Source organism: Lissotriton vulgaris, chromosome 1_1, assembly GCF_964263255.1.
Source record: "Lissotriton vulgaris chromosome 1_1, aLisVul1.2, whole genome shotgun sequence".
In the NCBI taxonomy this organism is placed as follows: Eukaryota; Metazoa; Chordata; class Amphibia; order Caudata; family Salamandridae; genus Lissotriton; species Lissotriton vulgaris.
This window is the reverse complement of record NC_141685.1, coordinates 48,049,756-48,074,563: the sequence shown is the minus strand read 5'-3', so window position 1 is coordinate 48,074,563 and position 24,808 is coordinate 48,049,756. Positions and strand designations below refer to the sequence as shown.

The 24,808-nt window shown below is 44.6% G+C and overlaps 2 protein-coding genes across 2 annotated transcripts in view; one reads left to right on the top strand and one right to left on the bottom strand.

Annotated features, from left to right (window-relative positions):
- The window catches only part of LOC147737166 (uncharacterized), a 498,742-nt gene that overhangs the window by 165,695 nt on the left and 308,239 nt on the right, over positions 1-24,808 (top strand). The gene's annotated exons all lie outside the window — the stretch shown is intronic.
- The window catches only part of LOC147737168 (uncharacterized), a 63,458-nt gene continuing 42,452 nt past the window's right edge, over positions 3,803-24,808 (bottom strand). The window contains exons 4-7 of the mRNA XM_086918840.1: positions 21,035-21,104; positions 12,862-13,030; positions 9,528-9,696; positions 3,803-9,378 (exon numbers count right to left, since the gene is read on the bottom strand). Of these exons, the coding sequence (XP_086774966.1) occupies positions 6,743-8,278 (1,536 nt within the window). The 5' untranslated portion in view covers positions 8,279-9,378; positions 9,528-9,696; positions 12,862-13,030; positions 21,035-21,104 and the 3' untranslated portion in view covers positions 3,803-6,742. The remainder of the gene's footprint in view (positions 9,379-9,527; positions 9,697-12,861; positions 13,031-21,034; positions 21,105-24,808) is intronic.

The following is a 24,808-nucleotide window of genomic DNA, read 5'->3' as shown; positions in this document are numbered from 1 at the left end:
CTACCGAGGACCGGTTTCTGGCAATTTCAGCCTTCATCAGCCCGGCTTGCTTGAATCCAGTGGCAAAGTGAGCAAGGGACTCACGTCTGAGCATACCCTGCCACACTTAGGGCGAACAAAGCGATACAAAAGGGGATGATGGATGGAGCGCTTGAGTGAATCAAACACTCACCCCCAGTCAACTGATCTGGGTTTAATCCATCACCATTCTTTAGCCCACTCTGCCACCCCAGTTCAGACATGGCCATATGCACTGTACCTCATTTTGGTGGAGTATATACAGAGCCAGTTTCTTACACTACCTCACTATATGTCTCTCCCAATTTACATGTGATGTTGTTGTCCAGTGGACACACTCGGATGAGGGCTATATAACTCTGCTGGGGTCTGTACTTCAGGATAGCATCTTGAAAGGTCAGACTTATCACTACATTTTTTTACAGGGGATTTTAACACTCAAATGTGTGGAGACTTCAGGCAAGGAGGAGTGGAAGCTATGGGCTGTGCACGACAAGCAGGCTTACACATGGAACATACTCTCAAGGGTATTGAGCTTAACTCCATCTTGCTTGAATTTGATGTAACATCTGTAATGAATAAGCTGCCTCCGGGGATAACAGACATTACTCTCACCGTTATTGGGAGAGGGTGTGACCCCTTTATTGATTTCACCTTTGTATCTATCCTGGTTACCGAATTTTCTGTGCATGCGAATGAATGTAGTGACCACAACGCCATTTGTGTCTTAACAGGCTGGACCCGAACACTCGGACACACCAAAGTGGGCGAGGGGGCTGGTGTCCCCTTTAAAGCAGTGGAAGCGGTAAGCAGCGTAAAGTGGGGGTGTACTGTCCCAGAGCTACTCCACAAGTCCCTTTTAACTCAGTGTTGCAGAGAGTTTGCCACCTGTCTCGACGATGAGGCAAGTGCTCCGGACATCATGGGTGCATTTGGATCCATGTCTACTGTCATAAGGAGGTTACTACGGGACCCGGGTAGATGCCGTTAGCAACCAGGTTCACAATGGTTTGACTCGGCGTGCTCCAAGGCTTCCAGGAACATGAGACAGGCCTTGGGTGTTAAGCCCAGAGACCGGGTGGCGGTCAAAGGCCTACAAAGAGCATATAAGGCTGCTCTAGCAACTCGCAAGTCTGTCCTGAGGGAGGAGGCCTGGATCGATTTAGTGGAGGCTAGTACAATGCGTAATAGCTCAAAGTTCTGGGGCATTATTACAAGCCCATTTCTATCTGGAAATAATGCTAATTTACTGGATGCCCATATAACAGAGGATGATTGGGTACATAATTTCAAGGGTATCTTCCAGTCGGAAACCCCGCCAACTGAGGGGCAGGAAAGGGTGGAATGCAAGTCAGAACTTATTTTCACCACGCAAGAGGTGAGAGGCGGTATTCTGGGTCTGTCTAAAAACAAGGCCCCGCGCCAGATGGGATCCCGACAGATCTCTACATCTCCCACGTAGAAACCTGGGAGCCTGTCCTCACAGCTGTTAGCAATGCTGCAGTCCAGGTTGGCCGCCCAGATTCTTGGGCTTTATCGATTATAGTCCCAGTATTTAAAAAGGGAGATCGGGACAGGGCCTACTGTTATAGGCCCATTTCTCTTCTGGACTCTGTGGTGAAGGTGGTGGGCTGCATGGTATTTGACACACTTGTATCCTGGGTTGATGAAAACAACTTTTTATCCGATATCCAAAACAGCTTTTGATCAGGTCGTTCCACTGTGGAACAGTGTAGAACAATTACACTGTGGCTCGTTCCAGCCCCATATACCTAGCCTTCATGGACCAGTTCTCAGTATTCGACTGTGTCAATAGGTTCAAGCAGTGGCAGTTGATGTCCTCCATTGGCATTGACAGTAATATTGTTTTAATTCTGAGGGATCTTCACCGTGATTCAACCGCGGTTGTCCGCTATTCAAAGGACCTGAACGTGTCCTGTCAGCTTGACTTCAAGAGAGGGATGTGTCAGGGGTGCATTTTAGCACCCTTTCTTTTTAACCTATATATTAATTCCTTAGAGAAGGCCCTTTTGGCCACAAATGCTGACTGTCCCCAGGTAGCCGAGCATAGCCTACCAGTCCTTCTCTACGCAGACGACGCAGTCCTCTTGGCGAGGACAGCTAGGGGCCTACAACTTCTTCTGAATTTTTTGCCCTTTTAATGGAGGACTTGGACCTGTTGTTTCATAATGCCAAGTCGTTCATTATGCAGGTGGGAGATCGTAAAGCTAAGCAGTTCACTTTTATACTCGGACTTTCATCAATGCCGAAGACCAATGTTTTCTCCTATTTGGGAGTTGTGTTTGACGATTCCACCAGTTAGTGCCCATTGCTTACTTGGAAGAAAGGGGATCTAGGGAAAGCTTTTCCAGCTATTTTTTAACTTTGCCAACAGAGTCAGAGGGAAGCCAATAGGGGCTCTTTTGAAGATATATGAAGCCAAAAATATCTCAAAGGTTAGTTATGGGTGTGAGATATTGGGCCACATTGGGGTAGGGGCAGTGCACAGTGCTGAAAACTCTTTTCTGCGATGGCCCTTTCTGTTCCACAAAGCACCCCGTTTTATGTTGTACACAAAGAAATGGGGATGCCTTTTCTCTCAGATTTACTGGCTTTCAGTTAACTGGATTTGTGGCTTAATATTTGGGCTAAGCAAGAAAATACACGTAGCAAAGACGTCCTACGGGAATGCCTTGCACTTGACCATGTCTCAAGCATCCAATGGCTCCAGTGTATAAGAGTTGGCCTCTCCAGGGTAGGTAGGAACTATTTGCTAACCTCTCCTCCGGACATGATGCACTTTATAATGTTTTGTAGTTTTTATGCTGTCCCTAGACAGTTATTTATTATTCCCATTCTCAAAAAAGTGGGTTTTAGGCGGGTGAGACCAGCTCTTATCTTTTTACAACTCCTCTCTAAAGACACTGTTTTGCATACGCTTAACTTTTTACGGGTTGCTGTTAGACTCCGGTCAAGCTGCGATTAACTTCTGTACTGTAATTCATGAATTTTTATCTTGTGTTTTGATTAACTTGGACATATTATATTTGTCAATCTGTAACTTGGAAGATGTTTCATCATTTTATGTATGACTTTTCTTTTTTTCTTTTATAAAACCGAATAAAGTGTGTTGATAATAATCACTAGGGGATTCATTTACAGGGCAGCATGGTATCCCTCACAATATCTCCTGGAGTCACAGTCTCCACAATGTACATGCTTTGTTCCCCCTACTTATACCCTTACATATACCCCCAATCACCTGCCCAAACCTCTCCCTGCTGATGCCAATGTGGTCCACCGTTATCCCACAGACCTTATTTTTGGCCCCTTTGAAAGTGCCCACACAATAAAAATGTTGCAGTTGTAAATACATATGAACTACCATTTGTTGTGTTTGAAACATTTTATTGAATAATAAGACCTAATAAACATAAGCTGATTATTAAAGCAAAACAATCAGTTGCTATATACATGAGACAAACGTTGTACATAAAAATCAACATACTGTAACACAGCAAAGTTATGTAGAGCACAATTCTTAATTTTGGGCAATCTTTAAAGTTCAACAATAGAAACGTTCATTAAGAACAAGAAAGGAAAGAAGGTGGGATACAGTAGTTTCATTAATGTAATGCTTCCTACATATAAAAAAAAAACAAATTCTAATTATTTTCCTTAAGCAATAAAGTCTGCACATTAAAATGCTAAGAAATATATTGAACAATGAACATTTCATGCATAATTAGAATTCAATTTGAATATTTTAACCTCCTCGGCATTATTTGACTCATGATTACCACCTGAATGCTTTCTGGAAAGGAACCACCTCATGGGGTTCACAATCACATCTTTTGCAACAATAGGATTACAATGATAAACTTGAATTTAAATTCAATTTACTGATTTAGGCCTTTTTGGAGATCAACAATTTTAAATATATACAAAATCCACACGCTTTTACTAAATTGTCACCTACCTTGAATTCAATCCACCTTTTGATTAAACACTTCCCATTCCAGCAAGCATCACAGGACCACTTGATGTTATCTTCCTAATTAGTGATAATGTTTCGGCTGGCAACAATAATAAATATGTTTGGAATGTTACCTCCGAAAGCAAAAACATGCCATTTCTGAATCATGGTGCGCATTAAAATGTAGGAACACAAAGACATCTTTAGGTATAGCATTCATTAAGGTTTTTGTGTTGAAATTTTTTATTGGAGATTTTTCAGATAAAAGTACAGATACAAAAGATAAAGCAGGGTAATATCTTTGACAAGTAAAATAATACAAATGAGGAAAGGCATTACACGAAGTATGATAAATATGAGGACATAAAAATATCGTATATTCCATAATCTTCAATACAATAATAATGAGAAAGTATCAAAATAAATACATTACAGAAGAAGAATAAAGAAAAGGAAACAGGAGGAAAAGGAAGAAAATGAATAAAAGGAAAAGGAAGAGAAAAAGAAAAGAAAAAGAGTAAGCAAGAATCCCAGAGCAACACGAGTAAGCACAAAAGAGGTAAAGGAGAAAAAATGTAAAGCTGAGCAGTAAAAACCTAAAAGAAGAGAATTAAGAAGGTGGAACAGTCAAAAGAGAAGGAGAAGTGGAAACAGAGTCACTATGCACAGTGGCTTCCAAAAAAGGAGACCACACCTGGAGAAAAATGGAAGTTTGATCCTGCAAATTATAAATTGTACGTTCATGTATAGCTGTTTGCATCATTGCTACCAACCACTCTTCCTGCGAAGGAGGCAGAGGCGATTTCCAGTGCCGCAGTATACAAATTTTTGCCGTGGCCAGAGCCGTGTGGAGAAGACGAGTTTGCGGCTTAGAAAACTTCGGAAGGCTACGAAAATCATGCAAAATAATATTCAGAGGAGTAAGGGGCTGAGGGAGTGACATGGCATTGTCCAATGTCTTGCATACAAAACGCCAAAAAGGTGTCGTACGAGGACATTCACAAATAATATGCGTAATATCACAGCCAGAAGCTGAACACCTCCAACACAAAGTATGTGATAACAATTTAGCATGATGCAATTTGACTGGAGACCAATGCCATTCATGTAAAATTTTGAAAATGCAAAATTTAAGATGGGCTTCACGGACTCCCTTATGCAACCCTTCCAAGATTTGGTCCCATTGAATATTGGAATATGTAACCGATAGGCGAGATTGCCATTTTAACTGGAGAGCTTGCGAGAGAGGCTGTGAAAATAAAGGATGCAAAAAAGTTTTATAAAGACCAGAAGTCACACCTTTAAGATTCCCCCATGACTGTAAAATGTAGGAACAGAAGGGCATCTTTAGGTATACCATTCATTAAGGTTTGACCAGTCTTGAAACTAGAATTCCTGAACTTTTGGATTTAAATGTCATATTTTAAAAGAGTTCAAACAGACCCAGCACGAACTCTGCAAAAATAGAAGATGACTGAATTGTACTTAGAGAAAATGTGCTGATAAGTAATCTATGGATGTAAAATACAGTGGTCAGGCGATGCTTGTGGATCTAATCTATTCAGATTTTAACTCCATAGTTTGTTCAATAAATTGACTGAGCATAATACTTGAAGGTCCATCTCTCAGATCAGTTCTATTACAGTTTTAGTTGCGATAACACTAATTGAGATCATTGATAAATAGATTTTAAAAGCCATGGGTGGGATTGATCCTTGGTCTAAATCTAGATTATTGTCTGCAATAGAAACCAGTACAAACAGATCAAATCAAAATGTTTATTATAGTGGTTTGGATTAAACCCAGAAGACACACATTGTTCCTGAAACTCAGAAAATGTATCTAAAGATTATGATTACATCCTATTTTATGTCCAGAGACTGCTTTAGCTCCTTTCCTGTTTAAGTGACGAAATTTGCAAATATATTTAAGAAAACATTAATAAAAATCCAGGCCTGAAATTTCTTTGGAGGTTGCATGCGGGCAGCCTAAGTTATCCTGCAAGAGTTTCTTGATGAATCCTATTGCAACTACAATATGTGCTCTCTCATGTAAAGTCAGGTTGTTAGAAGCTTTTCTGCAACTCAAGATACGCCTTACTTTTCACCTGGTGTGGATGCATTTCTCATGTTTAGTGAGGTCTCCTTTCTGAGTAAAACGTTTCTGGCTTTCCCCTCCTGTATAAGGCTTTAGTCCAGTGTGAATTCTCTCAAGTGAAATGACATTGTATTCAAGACTAAACCTTATCTGACATTCAGAACACACATAAGGTTTTTTTCTCCCATGTGAGTTCGCTCATGACAAGTGAGAAGTAATTTGTAACCAAAACTTTGCTTGCATTTCGAGCACTCATAAGGTTTTTCCCCCGAGTGGGATCTCTCATGAAGCATAACACGGTCTTTCAGATTCAACCTTTTATGGCATAAGGATTTTCTCCAGTGTGGAGTTTCTCATGGTGAGATAGCGTTTTTCTCTGCAGCTTTTCTGGCATTCAGAGCACTCATAAGGTTTTCATCAGTATGGAGTCGCTTTTGGTTAGTGAGGATGTGCCAATCAAATAGGAATTTCGGGCATTCACAACGTTGGTAATGTTTTTCCCGTGGGTGCGTCTGCTCATGTAGAGTGATATTGAGTTTAAAATTGATGTTTTTCTGGCGTTCTGAGCACTGAATTGTTTTTGATGGTGTGTTGGAGCTTGTATCCATCTCTACCTCTGAATCTTTTCTGACATTCAGAGCACTGATAATTTTATTCACCAGTCTGGATTCTCACATGTTCAGTGAGATTAGATTTTTGGCTGAAACACTTTTGGAATTCGGAACACTGATAAGGTTTTTCCCCAGTGTGGATTCTTATATGGCGAGCGAGAGTCCTTCTTTTACTGAAACATTTCTGGCATTCAGAGCACTGATAAGGTTTTTCCCCAGTGTGGATTCTTATATGCTGAGTGAGACTGCTTTTTTCACTGAAACATTTGTGGCATTCAGAGCACTGATAAGGCTTTTCCCCAGTGTGGATTCTTATATGCTGAGTGAGATTGCTTTTTTCACTGAAACATTTGTGGCATTCAGAGCACTGATAAGGTTTTTCCCCAGTGTGGATTCTTATATGCTGAATGAGACTGCTTTTGTAACTGAAACATTTCTCACATTCAGAGCATGGATAAGGGTTTTTCCCTGTGTGGGTTATTGTATGTTGAGAAAGACTTCCTTTGTTTCGGAACATTTTCTGGCATTCAGAGCACTGAAAAGGTTTTTCCCCAGTGTGGGTTGTTATATGCTGAGTGAGACTACTTTTTCCACTGAAACATTTCTGGCATTCAGAGCACTGATAAGGTTTTTTCCCAGTGTGGGTTCTTGTATGCTGACTGAGACCACATTTATCACTGAAACATTTGTGGCATTCAGTGCACTGATAAGGTTTATCCCCAGTGTGGGTTCTTATATGCTTTCTGAGAACGCTTTTGTCACTAAAACATTTGTGGCATTCAGAGCACTGATAAGGTTTTTCCCCAGTGTGGATTCTTATATGCTGAGTGAGACTACTTTTTACACTGAAACATTTCTGGCATTCAGAGCACTGATAAGGTTTTTCCCCAGTGTGGGTTCTTATATGCTTACTGAGACTATGTTTATCACTGAAACATTTGTGGCATTCAGTGCATTGATAAGGTTTTTCCCCAGTGTGGGTTCTTATATGCTGACTGAGAATGCCTTTTTCACGAAAACATTTGTGGCATTCAGAGCACTGATAAGGTTTTTCCCCAGTGTGGATTCTTATATGCTGAGTGAGATTACTTTTTACACTGAAACATTTCTGGCATTCAGAGCACTGATAAGGTTGTTCTACAGAATGGGTTATTGCATGTCGAGAAAGGCTTTGTTTGTTACAAAACCTTTCCTGGCATTCAGAGCACTGATAAGGTTTTTCTCCAGTGTGGAATCTCAAATGAGCAGTTAGACATGATTTAAGTTTGAAATGTTTTGGGCATTCAGAGCACTGATAAGGGTTTTCCCCAGTGTGGATTCTTATATGCTCAGTGAGTCTGATTTTGTAACTGAAACATTTCTGGCATTCAGAGCACTGATAAGGTTTTTCCCCAGTGTGGAATCTCACATGTTCATTGAGATAAGATTTACGGCTGAAACTTTTTTGGCATTCAGAGCACTGAAAAGATTTTTCCCCAGTGTGGGTCCTTGTATGTATAGTAAGTCCTCTTTTGTCACTGAAACATTTCTGGCATTCAGCGCACTGATAAGGTTTTTCCCCAAACTTTTTTGGCATACTTTGCACGGAGAGTGGTTTTCCCCAGTGTGGATTCTCATATGTTCAGTGAGATAAGATTTACGCGTGAAACTTTTTTGGCATACATTGCACTGAAAGTTGTTTCCCCCAGTGTGCATTCTGTCAAATTCTGTGAGATAAGATTTATGTATCTTTTTTGGCACATGTAACTTTTTTTCCCAACTTAGGTTATTTTACCTTGATTGAGGCGGTTTTGAACACTGAATTTGTTCTCACAGTCCGTGTTTTTATAAGGTGCATTCCTAGAGTTAATATCTCTATGTTTAGTTTTCTCTTGCTTATATGCCACGGTAAGAGTGAACCTGATTTTATAGTTGGGCTTGTTTAGATAATGTTCAGCATTTATCTCTAAAAGACATTGTGTGTAATCTTCTTAACACTTGAATTGAGCAAAATATGTCTGGAAGCAGCCCTGTAACACATGTCTAAATGTTTCTAGCAGATAATAGTCTTTAGGTTATAGCCTATCCGGCAGCAACTTATTTTGTGACTGAATATTTTCTCAAATCTATTTGTATAGGTTCTTAGCAATGCAGTGATAAGGTGTTAGTCTGATATGTAATGATTAAACTGATAAGTACCTTTTTGCACTGAGGTAATGGCAGTAACTGAAGGCGTTAGAACGTGCACAGTACTATTGTGGATCATTAGACGCAGAACATCAGTTCCTTCTACCCTTTCTATGTTTGAAGTAAGGTTAAGATTTGTAGTTCAGAAGACGAGGATTTATTTACATTAGCTATAGCGCAACAGTGCTCATTTAATCCATTTTTATCTTTAAAAGTTTTACATATCCCTCATGCACAGCAGATAATGTTGAGGCGATTTACATAGAATTACAGAACAGTACACAATAAAAAGGAAACACTCTGAGATGGTCATGAACACAATAAAGTGGTGAATTTTTAAGGTTTTCGCAAGAGTGAGCAGAGTGGGTTGTCGTTTTCTACCCAGAGTCAGATAGTCTCAAACTTGCATAACTGGCTAAAAACGGTTGTTGAACAAAGGTGATTTTCCAATCTTTTGGTTGTTAACGTGTCAGCTTCAGAGTCTTCTCTCAGCGTCTTTTCTTTGATGGTCTGCAGAAGAAACCTTTTGTTATAACTCTCTTTTATGCAGTGTGTGCTTCCTCTCTGGGATTACATGATGTTTTAGATGAAGGTTATTCTGTGCACAGATATGGCTTTGCTCTGGGTTAATGAAATGCTAAATTAGAGACTTCACTTACATTATAGTACTTTCCTCAGCTCCCACTTCCTCGCCACCCCTAGATTTTGGAAATTGTTTAAACGTAGAATGCTGGATGTCCTTCAGTTTTTCAAAATAATCCTTCTTATGGCACTGACTTCAGTTTCCTGGTGCTAAATCTTGCTTTCTTCGTCAGTAATTTCAATCACCTATAGTATTAAGATTAAATAGTTAATACATGAAAATTTCCAAAAATATAATTTGCAAGCCAAATCAATGCAGAGTTGCAGAATTTTGAAAATGTTGAGCTGTTTTTCATACAGAGCAGAGTGTAGAATTGTAGCCTGAGAGTACTTGGATGTAGGAGTGAGGATTTATAGAATTTTCAACATTTTATTAAGCTCACAAAGGATACATGCACCCTATGGACTTGTAACATAGAACCCCAAAGGCAGACATTAAAGTCATATGGACTGGCTCCAAACAGATATTTAAAAAAGGATACTATTAATTAATTTTTAATCTAGATTTCTGGGACGGGAATGACCCCTCCACGGACAACAGGCATTTTTCCACCTGCCCTGAGTTACCACCTACTTGTATCTGGTATCCTGACTTTTGAGTTTTGGCCTCCGCCTCAAGCAAATCTATTGTGTGCTGCGAGGACTATGCCTAGACCTATCCCTCAACTATGGTCCAGAGTGTGAATCAAGGGCAATGAAATTAAGGAGTACTTTCATGTGTTCATTTTATTCCACCTGATTATCAGTTGTTAGGTTTTTCTGCACCTGGATGTACCGGGTGCAGAAAAACAGGACACCCTTTTTTTCCAGACAGGAAAATTAGACTGAAAAGACGCACAAGACTCTGGGTGCAGCAGAAGCAGCCAAGACATATGCTGTTTTTTTACAAACTGGGGGAAACACACAATTCTTCCCTTTGTTGGACATTTCTTTACCCTTCCCTCCCCCGCTTCACCCCTCTCTCCCCAACCAACCACATGCTTTTATCTACCACCTGCTTAAAACTAGTGGTAAATAAAAGCAGTAAAACACTATGAAATAGTGAATGGCATGTGGTTTGACAGGCAGAAGAATGTGTTCCTCGTGGAAACTCCCCAGTCCATGGCGTCAAACTTGTAACTGCATGTTACTGGGATTAATCTACCACAAAACAATTACATGAGATTTTTCTGCCACCCCAGTACTGTGCAACCTCTAACAAGGGACTATGAGAGATCTTGGACCGGTCCTTTGACCTGGTGGGTCACACCAAGTGTGCCCTCATTTAAGGCAGAGGACTGTCATGGGTTTAACAGCTAGAGCGGTGGTGGCAATGCACCCTGTTGTAAGGATCAATAGCCTGATGAGATCTTTGCATCATGGTCAGTGGAGTGGCTTTCTACTGACACACCCATGTAATGCTCCATTTCTATACCTGTGCCCAGACTTTGCAATAACATCAAGTGCATGTTTAGGGTGTTGGTGCGCGTAGCATAAATGCAATGTGAGAGTGCGACAGTGTAAACTGCATCTCCTGCCTGCCAGTTGTGTATACAAGTGGGACCATCTATCCCTCTTTTATACCCCAGTTCAAAGTCCTCTGTTACCTAGTAATAATGTGCTCTACAAAGTACTCAGGTGCCTGCTGTGCCACCAGGGATGGTGTCAGCCTGACAGTTTTTCTAAGTTGAAGGGACATCACCTGCAGGCTGAATTACTTAATGGAGAAGCTGTGTATCTGTCCTGAAGAGCCTAGAAGTCTGCCTAGAAGCCTGCCTGTCTGGTGAGAAAGGGAAGGGAGTTTGACTATCCAGCAGGAGGACAAGGCTGTCCTGGAAGAAGCAAGGTCCGACACATCCTCGTTATTTGTAGGGCGGGCCGGAAAGCCATCCAGCAGGACCAGTTAGTCTGAGGGACCCCCTCGTCCCCCGCCAAGACTCTCCCAGCTGTTCAAGGCAGAAAATAAAACTCTACGACAACGTGATTGTTGAGGCCCAGTTGGACGATTGTGTGCTGGCAATGCCCCGTTCATGGTTGCATTTGCCGAATTCCTAACACAACAGGGTCTGATTCTACTGGCTTACTGGAGCCTGTGTTGGGCTTTTAGCTGCTGAATTTCTGACTACTCTGTGTCAGAGGCCCATGAGGGACTACAACTACTCCAGTGTCGAACACCCTGTCTGAGATTACACCTGTGGTCTAGCCGGCCACAGTGTGGGCTCAATTGCTGACGGTCGGGCCTCCAGAGGAGCTGCACGTAATGACAGGCCAGGTGTGACTGCTACCTTGGGACTGCTGATCTTCAAGCAAAGGCAAAGAAAAGACAGAGTGGGTGCCCTATTGAATGCAGCACTATAAAAGGCAAAGAAAAGGCAGAGTGGGTGCCCTACTGTATGCAGCCCTACATTCAGGACAAAAGCGCACCACAAAAGCCTACTGGTGGGTCACGGCTCTCTCGAGTGTTTGGGCGTGCCATTCAAGTGCCGGGAAACAGGAAAGAGACCCAGACAAGACTGACTCATCCTGTGGAAGGATAAGACGATTACAACAGAGCATATACACACTGACAACAAGGGGACGGAAATACTGGGAGAGACTTCCTGAAAGACCTGACCCTGCCAATGCTAACAAATAAGGACCTAGACGCACTAGACCAAGACCTGAAAGTAGACTAAATAAATTAGACAATAGGAACCTTGCAAACAGGGCAAGCGACTGGACCTGATGAGCTCCCGTTAGAATTATATAAAAGCATGATGGATAAAATCAGGGAGTACCTCCAGAGTATATGAAAATAAGGGTGTCTCCCAGAGGACCAAAAAACGTCTAAGGTGGCGGTCATCCCAAAAAGGATGAACCGGAAACTGAATGTGGGTCTAATAGACTTATCTCCCCGCTTAATATTGAGACTAAGGTCCTTGCGAACGCCCTGGCGATCTGCCTGCGGACAGTAATTGCAACAGTGGTTCACCATGATCAATCGGGCTTTATGCCACACCAGGGAACACGCTTAAATCTCTGACACCTTAATGGAGTACCAGAGGCAATATGGGATTCCTTTGCTGAACCAGTGGCGCTGCTGTTAAGCTCTTGTATGTGGCCCCTCTAGCGAGCATGCGCCTCAATAATACAGTCTACCGAGTCTTTGCCGTCCGACAGGGATGTTCCTTGTCTCCTATGCTCTTTACACATGTTTGGGTTCACCAGGACCTCTCATATGGGATATTCCACTTGATCAGGAGTGGGATGTGAGAATCTCCGTCTACTCTGACGTTTTGTTATATGACACGCAACCAGCAACAGAGGTTATTCTGTGCACAGATATGGCTTTGCTCTGGGTTAATGAAATGCTAAATTAGAGACTTCACTTACAGTATAGTACTTTCCTCAGCTCCCACTTCCTCGCCACACCTAGATTTTGGAAATTGTTTAAACGTAGAATGCTGGATGTCCTCCAGTTTTTCAAAGTAATCCTTCTTATGGCACTGACTTCAGTTGCCTGGTGCTAAATCTTGCTTTCTTCGTCAGTAATTTCAATCACCTAAAGTATTAAAATTAAATAGTTAATACATGAAAATTTCCAAAAATATAATTTGCAAGCCAAATCAATGCAGAGTTGCAGAATTTTGAAAATGTTGAGCTGTTTTTCATACAGAGCATAGTGTAGAATTGTAGCCTGAGAGTACTTGGATGTAGGAGTGAGGATTTATAGAATTTTCAATATGTTATTAAGCTCACAAAGGATACATGCACCCTATGGACTTGTAACATAGAACCCCAAAGGCAGACATTAAAGTCATACGGACTGGCTCCAAACAGATATTTAAAAAAGGATACTATTAATTAATTTTTAATCTAGATTTCTGGGACGGGAATTTCCCCTCCATGGACAACAGGCATTTTTCCCCTGCCCTGAGTTACCACCTACCTGTATCTGGTATCCTGACTTTTGAGCTCTGGCCTCTGCCACGCGCAAATCTATTCTGTGCTGCGAGGACTATGCCTAGACCTATCCCTCAACTATGGTCCAGAGTATGAATCAAGGGCAATGAAATTAAGGCGTACTTTCATGTGTTCATTTTATTCCACCTGATTATCAGTTGTTAGGTTTTTCTGCACCTGGATGTACCGGGTGCAGAAAAACAGGACACCAATTTTTTCCAGACAGGAAAATTAGACTGAAAAGACGCACAAGACTCTAGGTGCAGCAGAAGCAGCCAAGACATATGCTGTTTTTTTACAAACTGGGGGAAACACACAAATCTTCCCTTTGTTAGACATTTCTTTACCCTTCCCTCCCCCGCTTCACCCCTCTCTCCCCAACCAACCACATGCTTTTATCTACCACCTGCTTAAAACTAGTGGTAAATAAAAGCAGTAAAACACTATGAAATAGTGAATGGCATGTGGTTTGACAGGCAGAAGAATGTGTTCCTCGTGGCAACTCCCCTGTCCATGGCGTCAAACGAGTAACTGCACGTTACTGGGATAAATCTACCACAAAACAATTACATGAGATTTTTCTGCCACCCCAGTATTGTGCAACTTCTAACAAGGGACTATGAAAGATCTTGGACCGGTCCTTTGACCTGGAGGGTCACACCAAGTGTGCCCTTATTTAAGGCAGATGACTGTCATGGGTTTAACAGCTAGAGCGGAGGTGGCAATGCACCCTGTTGTAAGGATCAATAGCCTGATGAGATCTTTGCATCATGGTCAGTGGAGTCGCTTCCTACTGACACACCCATGTAATGCTCCATTTCTATGCCTGTGCCCAGACTTTGCGCTAACATCAAGTGCGTGTTTAGGGTGTTGGTGTGCGTAGGATAAATGCAATGTGAGAGTGCGACAGAGTAAACCGCATCTCCTGCCTGCCAGTTGTGTATGCAAGTGGGACCATCTATCCCTCTTTTATACCCCAGTTCAAAGTCCTCTGTTACCAAGGAATAATGTGCTCTACAAAGTACTCTGGTGCCTGCTGTGCCACTAGGGATTGTGTCAGCCTGACAGTTTTTCTAAGTTGAAGGGACATCACCTGCAGGCTGAATTACTTAATGGAGAAGCTGTGTACCTGTCCTGAAGAGCCTAGAACTCTGCCTAGAAGCCTGCCTGTCTGGTGAGAAAGGGAAGGGAGTTTGACTATCCAGCAGGAGGACAAGGCTGTCCTGGAAGAAGCAAGGTCCGACACATCCTCGTTATCTGTAGGGCGGGCCGGAAAGCCATTCAGCAGGACCAGTTAGTCTGAGGGACCCCCTCCTCCCCCGCCAAGACTCTCCGAGCTGTTCAAGGCAGAAAATAAAACTCTACGACAACGTGATTGTTGAGGCCCAGTTGGACGATTGTGTGCTGGCAACGCCCCATTCAAGGTTGCATTTGCCAAATTCCTAACACAACAGGGTCTGATTCTACTGGCTTACTGGAGCCTGTGTTGGGCTTTTAGCTGCTGAATTTCTGACTACTCTGTGTCAGAGGCCCATGAGGGACTACAACTACTCCAGTGTCGAACACCCTGTCTGAGCTTACGCCAGTGGTCCAGCCGACCACAGTGTGGGCTCAATTGCTGACGGTCAGGCCTCCAGAGGGGCTGCACTTACCAACAGGCCAGGTGTGACTGCTACCTTGGGACTGCTGATCTTAAGGCAAAGGCAAAGAAAAGAGAGAGTGGGTGCCCTACTGAATGCAGCACTATAAAAGGCAAAGAAAAGGCAGAGTGGGTGCCCTACTGTATGCAGCCCTACATTCAGGACAAAAGCGCACCACAAAAGCCTACTGGTGGGTCACGGCTCTCTCGAGTGTTTGGGCGTGCCATTCAAGTGCCGGGAAACAGGAAAGAGACCCAGACAAGACTGACTCATCCTGTGGAAGGATAAGACGCTTACAACAGAGCATATACGCATTGGGGTGACTTGAGAGACAGAACTGCACCTATAATATATTCATGATACTCCTAAATGCCCCTAGAGGAGAAGAGGGTATCAGAACCAGACGCACTTGTCTGCAGCACATGGTAGTCTGGCATGCCTGCACCATCCTTTCAGCCAGACTGTCCATAAAGGTGATTTTAGAGTCTCTGCACACATAGCAGGGGGAATCTCAGACCATTCGCTGGTGGAGGTGCAACTCAATGGTCCGGTTGTGGACTTCATCCTACCCCCAAGGGTTGATTTGTGATATTTAAAAGGCAAGACGTTCAAAGCTCGTATAAGAGATAGAGCAGAATTCTATTTTAAGGAGAATGGGCGGCCTGTTGAATCAGCTTGTGTGCTATAGAGTGAATTCAAGGCAGGGATTCGAGGCCAGACACAAGCCTTGATTGGGAGAATGTCGAAGGAACGTAAATTGAAGTGCAAGGCTCAGGACACGGAATGTGCTTTCCTGGAGGCACGCCTGGCAAGTGGGGAATCAGATTCTCTCCCATTACACCATCAACTGAAGCAGCACACATTAAGAGCACTAATGGAAAATAGCGGGCACTCAAGCGCTGGCTACCCAGCTGTTTCTATGATGTGGGTGATAAAGCCAATGAGTTGCTTACATGGTTAGAGAGACAAGACAAAGGACGGAACTGGATCCTTGAGGACACCGACAACAAGGGGACGGAAATACTGGGAGAGACTTCCTGAAAGACCCGACCCTGCAATGCTAACAAATAAGGACCTAGACGCACTAGACCAAGACCTGACAGTAGACTAAATTACACAATAGGAACCTTGCAAACAGGGCAAGCGACTGGACCTGATGAGCTCCCGTTAGAATCATATAAAAGCATGATGGATAAAATCAGGGAGTACCTCCAGAGTATATGAAAATAAGGGTGTCTCCCGGAGGACCAAAGAACGTCTGAGGTGGCGGTCATCCCAAAAAGGACGAACCGGCAACTGAGTGTGGGTCTAATAGACTTATCTCCCCGCTTAATATTGAAACTAAGGTCCTTGCGAATGCCCTGGCGATCTGCCTGCGGACAGTAATTGCAACAGTGGTTCACCATGATCAATCGGGCTTCATGCCACACCAGGGAACACGCTTAAATCTCTGACACCTTAATGGAATACCATATGCAATATGGGATTCCTTTGCTGAACCAGTGGCGCTGCTGTTAAGCTCTTGTATGAGGCCCCTCTAGCGAGCATGTGCGTCAATAATACAGTCTACTGAGTCTTTGCCGTCCGACAGGGATGTTCCTTGTCTCCTATGCTCTTTACACATGTTTGGGTTCACCAGGACCTCTCATATGGGATATTCCACTTGATCAGGAGTGGGATGTGAGAATCTCCGTCTACTCTGACGTTTTGTTATATGACACGCAACCAGCCTTCTCGAGTGAACGAATCCTACACATTTTTCACATACCTGGAGATTATTCATGATATAAGATCAACTGGAAGAAGTCCTTAATATTCCTGCTGGTGGCAGGGACCCTGCGGCTGCACTCTAGGTGCACAGTTAGGGTGGCACTACATGGCTTTAAATATTTGGTTGTGTTTATTACAAGAGAGCACAGGCAGGAACATACTCCCGAAATTAGACCGTCTTCGCTGGGATGCCCCACACTTGCGGGCGCTCCCACTCTCCTTACTGGGCCGGGTGGCCCTATTTAAAGTGATGACCCTCCAGGGTCTCCTGTACATTGGGCAAAAAATGTCCTTTAAGATCCCACCAGACATTTTTTTTCAAAAGGTATTCTGAGAACTTCGGCTCCTGTTGTGGGATGGCGGCGCGTCACGCTGAGTAAGGTGCAGAGGGGAGTTGATTAAGGTGGACCGGCGGTCCGGAGTATTCACAAGTATTACTGGGCCTCGCAGCTGGTGGCAGTCAACAACTGGTTTTTTGCGGACCATGAGGATCTTGCTTACCGGGTAGATAGTTTGGCCATGGGCAAGAGAGGTTACCCCACCCCGGTACTGTATCGAAGAAAGCATGAGTGCACCCTACCTACCCATACCCAAACATTGGTAAAGGTGTGGAGAGGCTACCAAGTATTTAGGCTGAGAAGGTAAGCTGACTGAAATTACTCCACTGTATGATGGTGATCTCGTAAGTGCAGTGGGAGGATTGCAGGGCTTCACAAAATGGGGATTGATTAGCTTAGAACGGCCGAGCGATGTGTGGGGGGACAGGCACATGTGTCCTTCACGATCCTACAACAAAAGTATGAATTAGGTGACTAAAAACGGTTCTGGCATTTGCAGGTGGCCACGCTCTGCAAAGTCACATCCGGGAAGGGGGGGAGTTGCCTGATGCATCCCTACTGGAGGACCAGCTACTAATTGGTCTCCTGACCGAAAAAGCAATCTCAACCATCTATAGGAAGTTGATCTACAGTTCTCTGGATCCCTTGGGGACACGGAGAGCTGTGTGGGAGAGGGATCTAGGCACGCTTGGCGAGGGTGATTGGGCTGAGGCCATTCAGGGTGTCAGGGAGTTGGCAATTAGAACTAATTTTTGTCTAATTTAACTACAGATACTGATACTGCCAAATCAATGACCCTGTTTACATTAAAGGGCAGCTTGAACTCAGAGCTCAACAACAGACTCGATTGAATAAATGACCAGCCCACTGCTTATCTTGCCAAGACACAGGTACTTTGTAAATCTCTTTTTATTGAACTAGTGCTCAATCGATGGTGTTGACACCGAAAATACGGTTCACATTAGTGAGAGTGATTAGACCAAAAACACAAAGTCTGCAAATATAGAGTGAGTAACATAGCTTGGCTTGTCCTGACACTCCCTGGCCAAAACCCACTACATAAAACTCGATTGCCCTTTATGGAAGGCAGGTAGTCCTCCCACGGTTCTGGAGGTCGCTGGGCTGCAAGACGACTTGCCTTTTGGTTCTGGATCATCCAGGGATGCAGACAGGCCAGTAGGGCTGGGACCAAGACAATAGTTCTCTACAGAACCTCACCAGCAGAGAAGGCTGCAGTGCCCTTCGGTCGCCAAGAACTAAAATTCAGGGTCTGGGATGCCAGCTAAAATCTTGATTTAAGGGTGTTACAAGGGAGTGACCGGTAGAGGCTAATGGGCCCCTTTCCTGGGGTGTCTATACCCTCTATCATGCCCACCTCCTGTGGGAAGTGGACATAGTGCTAGCCCTGATTAGATAAGTCCCATCATCTTCAAGATGGTGGGCACTACAAAGTGTACTTCACCTCGCCTCCAGCACCTGAGGGGTGGAGTTAACAGAGGGGGCGGGGGCACACCTCCTGTTGTATCTAAGGTTTCCCACCTGGCCTTGCGCCTAAAAGGGGGTGAGGACAGGAAGATTGCTTGCTCCCTCTAACAGGAGAGGCTGGGGTCGCATTACAAAGACGGCAAGGCCTTTGAAAATACTTGCCACAGATGGCTCTTCCTGACCAGGGGGAGGTGTGAGCCCCTCCACCTCGAAGTGCACAGGCACTCTCCCCATGAGGACAGAACACACTCTGGTGGTAGCAGGCTGGCTCAGGCCAGTCGGTGACCAAACTAAGGATTGGTAGATTTTAGGGGACCCCTCTAAGGGGTACTCTGTGTGCACTTTTTAATAAATCGGACACTGCAATCAGCGCACGTATATTTCCTAGGACAGCGAAAACTCTACAGCAGGTCTTGCTCACAGTCCTTATACTGTGACTGCCACTACTGAACATTAATCTTGAATTGTTAAACCAGGGCCAGGATCTGGACAGGAGCCAGTGAACAGGAGGGCAACTCACCAGATAATAGAAGTCTTCTGTCTTCACACTCACTTCGAGAGAACAATGCCATCCCATGTATTGCAGGAGAAAGAGGCCACAACCCTCAGTGAAACACTCACCTCTCAGATGTGATTCGTTAATAGGAATAAAATTAACATATTGCGTCCCTGCGGACCCCACAGATACACCGTTCCTACCAGTACTATAAATGCTTGGGGTCCCGCAGGTAAACCTAACAGTGCTACAAAGGCTTAGGGGCCCTACAGGTAAACCTTTCCTAACTCAGTGCTACAAATGCTATGTCCCCCCTGCAGCAGGACTGGGCGCTCCAGGGCAGCAATTAAGTTGCTTGGTATTTATCTACCCTTAGCTAAGCCACGTGATAAAGGCAATAGATCAGGATGATTCTCTTCGATCAGAAGTAGCTCTCACTATCGAAAAGGTGAAGGTCCTGGTATAACACAAACGCAGACTTGCGGTTCGGCTCTACCAGGACATGTAGTAAACTATTAATTTATGTATATGTAAGATTAGATTGCATTGCAAATTAATTCTTATTTCACTATTTTCCGCACACAACATACAACATAGATTCCTCACATGCGCCCCCTGATGAAGGGAGAACCCCCAAAATGAATTGGGCAGACTGAATTTGAATTTACTTGCGGAACAGTGGATTTTGAAAGTGATTCTATGAGAATAAATATGCTTAAACTGGAATACAGGTGGATTTGCTTCCAGGGGAAGGAAACATTGATGCACTTTTACGGGTACAAGCTGTGGAGCAGGAGACACAGACCTGATCTAGTCTGGCGCTATATAAACAACTGTAGCCAAATACATCTCCCTTCTGGCACGCGATTAGTGGATTTCATAAATACGACAATAATGAATGAAAAATACACGGCATGCATAGACAAGGTTTGCTATGTAACCTCTGGACTCCTGTAAACCTAAACAAACACCAGTAATCAGACACCAGGAACATCACCTGGAACTCCTAAGATTTTCCTTTTGTTTGGTATCTTGTTTTTGGAAGGTGGGTTTTTAGGATTAGCTATTTTTGGGAGTGTCTTCTTTTATTCCAGGATGGGCACTAGTTTTAGCATTGTCATCTTTTATACTCTGCATACCAAGTTGCTGACTTTCTTTCACGCATCCCTCATTTACCCGAACAGGAAACGTCTGGGGGTGGGGTGTGTCAGGTAGCCCTTGTGGTAGACGATGGGATAGAGGATAAGGAGTGCCATGCCATCCCTTCATATATTTCTCCCCTCCTATATTCACAGTCCCCTTTTACCAGTTGTCTGCTTTGCTGCCATCAAGAAGTGGAGAGAGGGGAATCAGCAGGCGACCCTTTAAGCCGGTGCTGAGGACGGATATCAGAGGATACACGCTTGAAGAAGGTGGGGTGGAGAGAGCGTCAGGTTGGTCAGTCGTCGATCCAGCTACACGTAGCACGGGAACGCGAGGCGGAGAAACCAGCGAGGGAAGACCGGAAAGACGGAGTAGGCCTAACAGCTTCCCAGAGAGAACCGGAGCCCTGGGGAGGTCACAGACCTCATTGAAGGACGTGGAGTCACCACGCCACGGACCCGGAGTGATGTGGCTCTTCCAGGTGCGTGGGCATCTACGGGGTTTTGGAAAGGGGCTGAGTCAGAGAGGGACAGGAGGGGGGCTGAGGGGTGAAAGGGACCCAGGGAAAAGGAAATACGTGAGACAGAAAAGAAAGACAAGAGCAGAAATCATCGGCTACTCTTTTTCTTTTGGTTGCTCCAACCTCTACCCCCTCTCCTTCACATTTACGCATAGCTATTTTTTATCCCTCACATCCTCCCTTGACTAAACCATAAAGCAAAAACACTTACCTGAGTCTTTTCCTTCTGTCTGAGGGACGACGGCGGCCGAGGCTCACCTAAGGGACTGAAGTGGAAGACCCTGTGGGAAAGAAGAATACAAAAGAGACAATCAATCATTGTGATTTCCTGTAATACTAATAAAAAGTGCATACCAAGAAATTATTCAATGCAGTGTGCTCCCTCTTGACCGACTCTTCTACAACGTGGAGCTACAAACTCTCCCTATAGGGAATGGGAGGAGGGAGATGGATCAGTAGTTATTGAGGTCAGTGGGGTCCGCAGAGGGCTTCTTGAGCAGGGGTCTGACTTCTGCATGTTTCCAGTTGTTGGGGACGGTGCCTGTCTTAAAGGCGGTGTTGATGGTGCGTCATAGTTCTGTGGCGATGGCGGCTCTGTGGCAGATGAGTGGCAGGCAGGGGTCCATGGGGGCTCCTGAGTGGATGCCTTTCATGGTCGAACTTGTGTCTTCGGTGGTCACTGGGGTTCATGAGGAGACGGTAGGCTGTCTGGCATGGCTGGGGATGTTGTAGTTCCGGCGTCAGTTGTCTGGTCATTGAAGTGGTCATAGAGGCCCTTGATTTTCAGATGGAAGTAGGATTCAAGCTTGTCACAGAGATCGTGGGAGGAGGTGATGCGCGTAGTTTCGCTGGGGGGTTTGGTAAATTCCTATAAAGACTACTATTAGGTGCATTGATTGGTGGTTGCATCTGGTGTTACTATTGGTTCAGGGTTAGTGTTCTCCATGGTTGGTTATTTGAGGGTTCTGATTGGTTCCTGGATCAGTGATTCTATTGATGTAGGGCTTAGGGTTACTGATTGGTGGATAGGTTTAGGGTTTTGGATTGGTTCCTGGGGCTAGGCTTTTTATTGACGTAGGGCTTAGAGTTTCCTGTGCGATTGGCTGTGTAGTCTAGGGTTAGGACTAGGGCTAATGTTAGGCTTTCTATTGGAAATAGGGCTTAGGGTTTCCTGTGTGATTGGTTGCTTAATGTAGGGTAGGGACTAGACCTCTGGTTAGGATTTCTATTGGAGATAGGGTTTAGGGTTTCCTGTATGATTGACAGGGAACTGGGTTGGGACTGGGGTTGGAGTTAGGCATTCTATTGGACGTAGGGTTTACAGTTTTGTGCCTGATTGAGTGCTTGGACTAGGGCTATGATTAGTTGTAAGGTCTTGGCCTCCTATTGGCCCTAAGGTTCATGGTTAGTGTTGCGATTGGATAGGGCTAGGGTTCCCATTGGCTGAAGGGGTCACCTGACTACTAGGGATATAAAAGTTCAAGGCCAAGGCTATGGAAGAGGATGTAACCTCACGGCTAGAGCGGTTGACCTCGAAGCTGGAGAACCAGGTTTGAGTCTCGGCAACAACGCACAACATCCTGTGATTCTGAGCAAATCACTTAATCTCCCCTTGCCTAAGAAAATGAATGTGTCCTTGTGTAACGAAACTGGTGCTCATGTAAATCGCTCTGATGCCTGATATCTTCGGGTCTAGTTCGGGCTATGTAAAAAGAAAACAAAAAAGCTTAGGGTGTCTCACCTGTGCATTGAGGCTGAGGGTGGAGAGGACAAGAGTGAGTTCCTGTTTGAAGCTGGTCGGGACTAGGATCAGAAATGCTGCCCATTTCCCCATTCATCAGCACACACCCAACCCCATCCACGACCAGAGTAACACACACACACCAAATGTAATCCACTCATGGACTACAAACTAACCCTATGCACAATTCAATTTCTCAGCACACACTACTAAAGCACACCTTTATACCCTTCTATCCCAGCTACCACACATTTCTACCATCACCTGCGAACAGTACATAACTCTATCCTACACAACTAACCAATCCACTCATCACGAACTGTAGGAAAGTAGGAACTGCTTCTTATGGTTACCCCCACTTTTTGCTGATTGCACCCACTGTTTCTGACTAGTCTGGCTGGGATCCTGCCAATCAGGACCCCAGCCTATCTGCTTTTTCCTCCTAAACTGTAAAACATGTACTAGGTACACTCCAGATTGGACACTGGGGTACCCTTATCAGTCCCTAGTATATGGTACACATGTACCCAGGGCATAGGTACCCCCAGAGGCCTCCCACGGGCTGCAGCATGTATTATGCCACCCATGAGAGTCCATGCAAAATGCAACTACAGGTCTGACATTGCAGCCTGTGTAAGCTGGTGCTTCACCACTTATGAAAGATATAGGTTTACTATATCTATAAGTTACTACACTTAAAACCTATCATTCACCCCTATTTCAGGCCTTATCAATCCTGAAGGCAGGGTGCTGGGTTTTATGTTAGAGGGCGCCCCTGCATGAGCAGGGCCCCTTCAAATAATAAATGGGTGGCGATACAAGGAACTTCATTGTCACCAGATATGTGGCGGTTCTGCTGCGCCCTGACAGGCCGCTTAACTGCAAATTGCAACCTCCGCATCATCCATTTTAAATACTTGCACCAGTTATACTATACACCGCTGCAATTGAAGCGCTTTGGTCTGCGGGAGAATGCCTGCTTTGTTCGGTGTAGGCAGGGGGATGCAGAGTTTCTGCATCTTGAATGGCATTGTACAGGAATCTATCAATTCTGGACCAAGGTCACAACTCTGCTTACTAATGTTGCCTCTGAATTCGTGATGTGTCCTTCTGATGTCTGCCTGCTGGGCTGGGTAAAGAACCTCAAACCCTGCAGCCATCGTTTAGTCGATGTCTCAACCTTGGTTGCTAAAAATTACTATTCCCACTCCAGAGAGTGCAACAGTAGGGAAAGCATTGGATAGCGTAGGGGTAAAAATTACTATTCCCACTCCACAAATTACTATTCCCACGGGCAGTGGCACAATGCTGGGGGTCTAAAACTACTGCTACTCTGAAAAAGTGGGACCGGGACTTACTCTACTGTAAAGTCCAACTTGAAATATATGCAGAGGAACTGCCCGAGTCTTCACGCCCTAAAGATTTCTGGGCCCCGTTGTCTGTGTATCTCCTGGGCAACCCTGATTTGCCTGTTTGTATATTATGCAAGCTGTTCAATAAACAGATTTAAAAAAAAAACATCTTGGAATCATACCTCCACGCCGGTAACTGGTGTGGGAGGTATGAGTCCACCCTTCAGAAGCAAGCTTCGTTATGTCCCTGGTCTTCTTTGTACCAGTCTTCTTGACCCAGACAGCACAAAAAGGTTGCTGTCAACCCAAGACACATTTCTGGCCTCCTGCTGCTGAGCCAAACTTGAGCAGGGAAAGGAAACACAATAGGCATCCTGTCACAGGGAGGTGTGACCCCCTCCCAGACAGGATTTAGTGTATTGGGGCTGGGTGGGGGCTCTACCTCAGTGCCAGAAAGTCTGCACAAGAAGTCCAGTTCAAACCAGTTCTGTGAGTCGTTGGCTCAGGCTCTGGCACGAAACTGGACAAGGACATGGGTGTATCCTCCCCACTCTCCAGACCCTCTCCTGGGAGGGTCCCCAGAATTTGTCCAACCCTCTCACGTGGATAACAAAGGGCTTACCTGGCTGGAGGACATTAGATTCGATGTGGACAAGATTCTGAACCAGAAACCACTGAACTTCGACCGTCTGGTCACTCTGGACTTTGCTGGACTTCGACTGAGCGTGACTTCGTCTCCCTCTCCGTCCAAAGCATCATCTGTGCCCTTGCACCATACACCAGCAGTGGCATTTCCTTGAAGTCTCCCATTGAGAACGACAACGGTTTCCGACACCACTTCAGCCCTATGCACCCAGCTTCCCTGGGATAGGTAACTCTGGTCCTACGGTAT